Genomic DNA, 6,000 nt, shown 5'->3' with positions numbered 1-6,000 from the left:
GTTCTTAATTTTGATGAATTCCAATTTACTTTTCTTTCATTGCTCATATTTTTGGGGTTACATATACACCACAACAGTAGCAACAGACAATATCTACCTACAGAAAGATTATAAAGAATTGGCTCATGTGATTATGTTTGGAGGCTAGGAAGTCCACTGTATGCCTATTTCTGTCCTTTCTATTCTATTGCACTGGTCCACTGTATATTCAAGTGGCAGTATCACACTGTTTTAATTATAGAGGCTTTATAATATGTTTCAGTGCCTGGAAAGGCTAGTTCCCCACTGTGGTCTTTCATTTTCAGTGTTTTCCTAGCTATTCTTCCATGCCTCTTTTCCCATACAGATTTTAGTAAAGTTGATTTACTGACATAAAACTTATAAACTTTCACATAAACTTTCTATATTTCCTCTAAACGTCCAACAACTTCAAAGTCTATTTTCTTTATCCACCAAATAATTAGCTTTCTCACCTTTTCCTCAGATTACCGAGTGTGAACATTGTCAGGGGTAAAATTGACATAAAAGAGCCTTCCTCCACACCTAGTTCTTCCCTTGAGTTACCATCTTCTCTTCTCCCAATACAGATCACAGACCCTGCAAGGAAAAAAGTCTTGGGTCTCCGCTCCTAATCATGTTTCTTTTTTCCTTGTGTCTTTTTAGGGCCACACCCAGGGCATATGGAGGTTCCCACCATAGGGTCAAATTGAGCTGCAGCTGCCAGCCTACACCACAACACAACGCCAGATCCAAGCTGTGTCTGTGACCTACACCACAGCTCTTGGCAACACCAGATCCGTCAGATCTGTAACCCACTGATTGAGGTCGGGGGATTGAATCTGCGTCTTCATGGATACTAATCAGATTCATTTCCACTGAGCCACAACGGCAATTCCATAATCATCTGTTTCTGAAGGAATAGAACTTTTATAGTAGGAGCAAGTTCCAGTTATTCCACAGTGAAAATCTTGTTGGACTTTAACCCTGTAATGGACTTACTTTCAGTCCTAAATAATCCCTAAATAATCTAGACGTGAACAGAAGACAGAAGCTGCGAGTAAAGGGAAGTCACTTGCTTCATCAGTGATTTGTCCCACCCATCAGCAGTAAACCAGCTCCCTCCCAGCTACAGGAAAAGAAAAAGAGGAAGGTGTTATTACAGAAAAATAAATGAATAAATAAAGGTCATTTTCCCTGTAACTAGTAGGACTGTCTATCGCCCACATTCTCTTTGTGGCCTGCCTAAGCCTTTTCCGGCCCCAGACAGTCCCAGTACTGCATGACACATGGCACGTAGGGAATCAAGAGTGGCCTTTATAGTACTCCTTCCAATAGTACTGCAGGCCCAAGGAGGTCTGGCATGCAGAGCAGTGCAGGATGCAGACAGAGCGAGCAACCGGGAAGTCGGTGACCGCGACCTGCTGGGGGAGGGGCGTGCGTAGACCGCAAAGGCTGCACGAAAGTCGGGTCCAAAGTGCGGGAGGCGTGGTGCGCCTCGCGATCCGGAAGCGAGCGGCCCGCCCGTCGGAGCCCGGATCCTCCCCCGCGCCGGCAGATCCAGCGGCTTGCGGACAAGGGGCCAGATCGCACCCGCGAGATGGCGGCGGCGGCCGTGAGCGGCGCTAAGCGGAGCCTGCGGGCCGAGCTGAAGCAGCGTCTGCGGGCGGTGAGCGCCGAGGAGCGGCTGCGCCAGTCCCGTCTCTTAACCCAGAAGGTGGGAGATCGCGAGGACGGCGGCCACAGCGCCAGGACCAGGCAACATCAGGCCTCTGTTTCTGCGCAGGCGCAAGCCTCTGTCGCGCGCACGTCCGCCAGGCGCGCGCACGTCCCCCAAGCGCGTGCAAAGTCCTTTCAGTGTGCGCATGTCCCGTTGTGGGCGTCTGGTTGCTCTTGGGCACTGGCTCGTGGGGTTGACCGCGGCGTGGGGAGTTATGGGACTTTGGAGGGAGAGGATGGAAATGGGTGACAGACTGCTGAGGTACGAGCAGCGTGAGAACTGAAAGATCTGGAGGGGAAGACAGGTGAACCCCTGAGCGCCAAGGTGCCTTCAGTGAGTCTCAATTACAAAGAAGAGTCCAGGAGTATCAGTAAAATATCCAGAGAAAGATGCAGTTATTTCAGACGATGGAGCGCAAGAAAGGATGCAGAGGTGTAACAGGACTGAAGCCCAGTGCTGCCTGCACTTCATTGAGCGTGTGGAGGGCTGGGCCCATTCTCAGTAGCCCTAGGGCCTAACCTTCTTGCCCGCAGTAGGTGAAATTACATGCTTTTTTCAAATTAGTGGAAGAAAGAACCGAGTCTCATACTTAGGCTCCCTGGGAAGATAGGAAGCAGAAGAGGGAAATTAGGAGAATGAATCGGGTTCCTTGTCGGTTGTCATACTCGGTTTCATTACTTTTGCCGACCAACTTGAATTATATTTTCAGTCTGTTTATGTAGTGCCAATTTTCTTATCAGTAAAATGGCAATCAGATCCTGTCTCGAGAGTATGTTCTAGAAAATGTCTGGGAGACTGATTTTTGTTGGACATCAAAGGGGAAAAAACTGATGTCCTGTGAATAAGTAAATGTTAGTAATTCTGGGACAAACTAATGATCTGTCTTCCTGTCTTCCCCAATATCCTGTCTCTCATATAGATCCCAATATTTTATTCGGAAATTAGCAGGAGAGTCCTTTTCCTTGATATTCCCTGAAATTAGATACGGCAAAAGAATTTTTCTTTTTTTGGTCTTTTGTGTTTTTAGAGCCGCACCCGTGGCCTATGGAAGTTCCCAGGCTAAGGGTCAAATCTGAGCTGTAGCTGTCTGCCTACACCACAGCCGTAGCAATGCTGGATCTGAGCCGCATCTTCAACCTACAAGGGTAACGCCAGATCTTTAACCCGCTGAGCAAGGCCAGGGATGGAACCCTCGTCCTCATGGATACTAGTTGGTTCATTAACCACTGAGCCATGTTGGGAACTCTGTCCTAAGAATTTTTTAATTGCTCTTCACTTCACTATTCTATCATCCATTAGTTTCTCAAATTCAAGGATCCTATGGGTTAAAGCCATAAAAGTAAATACAAGCATTTCACTTCACTCTTTGTATGCATAGGTGTGCAGGAGGTGATCTATGCAGATGTTAGTATATTTATTCAAATGGAATTTTTAAAGCTATTATGAAGAAAGCATTGCTTGCTTTAGTGGATATAGAGAAATATAGGAGCTTAGCCTTACTCTCCAGGTGCTTAAAATTTAGCTAATTAGTTCACATATATTGAAGGCCTACATTAGTCTATATTTTGCTTTGTACTGGGTTGGGATAAAAAAAGATAGGATTGTTGCTCTAAAGGAACAGAGAGTCTAGAAGAGGAAACAGATATGTGAATGAAGAATTGCAGCCCTTTCAGATACATGGTAACGTAAACACCAAGGCTTTAGAAACATAAACACCAAAATTCCCCTAGTAGCTTAGGGGAGGAAGAATGAGAAGGCTTTCTGTAGGAAGATGTCTAAGGTATGTTTGGAAGTACGAGATGAGTTTTGTCAGGTGAAGGGAAGATAGAATGTGTGAACATGTGCAGAAATATTTTGTCAAGAGAGGGAAAGACAGTTTAACATGGGTTTTAGAACTATGCATATCTGGATTTAATCTGACTCCACTGCATTTGAGCTGCATAAGGCCTTGGACAAGTCTCCTCATCGTTCTGCTTCCTTATCCAGTTCCTTTTCTGTGAAAGGGATGATATCCTTTCAGGACTATTGTGAGGGTTAAAGAGCTGTGTTAAAGAGATGTTATATATTGAGTACTTCACATATTTTTGGTTTGTTTGTTTGTTTTTCTTTCTTTTTTAGGGCCACACCTGGGGCATATGGAAATTCCCAGACTAGGGGTTGAATCAGAGCTACAGTTGCCGGCCTACACCACAGCCACAGCCACTCAGGATCTGAGCTGTGTCTGCAACCTACACCACAGCTCACAGCAACGCCGGATCACCCACCCACTGAGCAAGGCCAGGGATTGAACCCACATCCTTGTGATACTAGTTGGATTTGTTTCCACTGAGCCATAATGGGAACTCCCTACGTATATTTGATATATCATCTGGCGAAAGAATATTGGCAGCATTTTGGAAAATGGATTGAGGAAGGAAGAATGAGAAAAAAAAAATGCAGACCAGTAGGGCCCTGTTGCGATATCAGGTGAGATGTAAACAAGGGCTTGGGCAGGGAAGCCAGTAAATGGGAGACTGTGCAGTAAGAATCAGTGGGCCTTGGAAATTTATTGCATGGAGGTTCCAAAATATTGGAAAAGGGGAGTCACCTATGATTCCAAAATTTGGAACTGGGGATAAAGTGTGTTTACCATGACCAGGTGCAAGAAATGTAGGTGTGGGAGCAGATTTTGGAAGGCATGGAGGAAATGAAGATGAGTGGAGTTTGGTTTCTTTGTGTGTAGTAGATTAGAATGCAAAAACTCTAGGTGGGAATAGTAGCGCTTAGAGGCAGAGCCATGGCTAGCAGTAGGTTGAGCTGGCATCAGAGGAGGAGAGAGAAGAATGAAAAAGCAGACTATTGGAGTTCCCGTTGTGGTTCAGTGGTTAACGGATCCGACTAGGAACCGTGAGGTTGAGGGTTCTATCCCTGGCCTCGCTCAGTGGGTCAAGGATCCGGCGTTGCCATGAGCTGTGGTGTAGGTTGCGGATGTGGCTCGGATCCTGCGTTGCTGTGGCTGTGGTGTAAGCTGGTGGCTACAGCTCCAATTCGACCCCTAGCCTGGGAACCTCCATTTGCCGCAGTGTGGCCCTAGAAAAGACAAAAAAAAAAAAAAAAGCAGACTCATGACTCAGTAATAAATACATTTTACCCCATACAAACAAATGCATTCATGTCAGTAATGTGTTTCACAACACAACCAGATGTTTCATAAACTCTTGCTAAATGCAATGAACTTTCATGTTTTCTCTATCATTTGAAAATGCTGATTGTAAACCACTGTTGATTTCATGACCAATGGATCAACGCCCCAAACATCAAACTGCTGTGAGTAGAGCAGTGTTTTGCCATCATGCATGTTCAATAAAAGTATTAAATGATGCCTTTCTCCCAGTAGTATTTAAGGAAGGCATGTTTATTCTTATTCACACAATACTTTTTAAGAATAATTTAGAAATTTATCAGAAAAGTAATGTATAGAAAAGAAATTTAGCTTTATGCTTGATCTGGACTCTCCAACTAAATATGATGAGGAAATTAGTGCCCCTGTACTCATTTTGTCTTCGATCTTCGATTCGATCTGCCAATTTCTGACACTTGTATCATCATATATACATTATCAATTTTGTTTAATATTTGTACCCTGTTCTATAGTCATAATGAGTCTACTGAGCATTTTCTGTGGCTGATTTCTAAGCTTGAAATTCAAGTGAATAATATTGATAATATTTTGGGTTATATAGATGATGTTCACTATAGAACCAAGTTATATCATTAAACATGTAAGAAAAGGATGTATAATTTTATGTCACTAGATGCGTTGGACTGAGAGGGAAATGTTTCAAGTGTCAATATCAAATGCTTTCTTTTTCTTATGCTTTATAATTGCCTGAAATTGTCATGTTTAGTTTTCACATTTGGACTATACATTTTCACTTTAGCTCTGTGTTTTAGAAGAAGTTTCTGATTGCCTTTTTTTTTTTCCTTTTTGGCAGAACAAGAACATGCCATTGTATGCCATCTTTCAGTAGTTTTCTTTTAGCTTTTTCAGGTCACATGTGTGGCATATGGAAGTTCCCAGGCTAGAGGTTGAACCTGAGCTGCAGCTGCCAGCTGACACCATAGCCACAGCAATGGAGGAATCACAGCTCACAGCAACACTGGATCCTTAACCCACTGAGTGAGGCAAAGGATCGAACTCACATCCTCTAGGATACTAGTCCAATTTGTTACCGCTGAGCCACAATGGGAAGGAGATTCTTTTTCATTCTTTCGGTTAATATAAATCCACATTCTTCTTGAAA

At 43.8% G+C, this 6,000-nt stretch overlaps 1 protein-coding gene across 1 annotated transcript in view; it reads left to right on the top strand.

Moving 5' to 3' along the window:
* Nucleotides 1-1,490: 1,490 nt before the first annotated feature.
* The window catches only part of MTHFS (methenyltetrahydrofolate synthetase), a 53,362-nt gene continuing 48,852 nt past the window's right edge, over nucleotides 1,491-6,000 (top strand). Inside the window, exon 1 of the mRNA XM_047796099.1 lies at nucleotides 1,491-1,714. Coding sequence (XP_047652055.1) covers nucleotides 1,598-1,714 — 117 coding nt within the window. The 5' untranslated portion in view covers nucleotides 1,491-1,597. The remainder of the gene's footprint in view (nucleotides 1,715-6,000) is intronic.

This window comes from Phacochoerus africanus, chromosome 9 (assembly GCF_016906955.1).
Source record: "Phacochoerus africanus isolate WHEZ1 chromosome 9, ROS_Pafr_v1, whole genome shotgun sequence".
NCBI classification, from domain to species: domain Eukaryota; kingdom Metazoa; phylum Chordata; class Mammalia; order Artiodactyla; family Suidae; genus Phacochoerus; species Phacochoerus africanus.
Note: the sequence above shows the minus strand (reverse complement) of the source record. Positions and strands in the feature narration are given on the sequence as shown.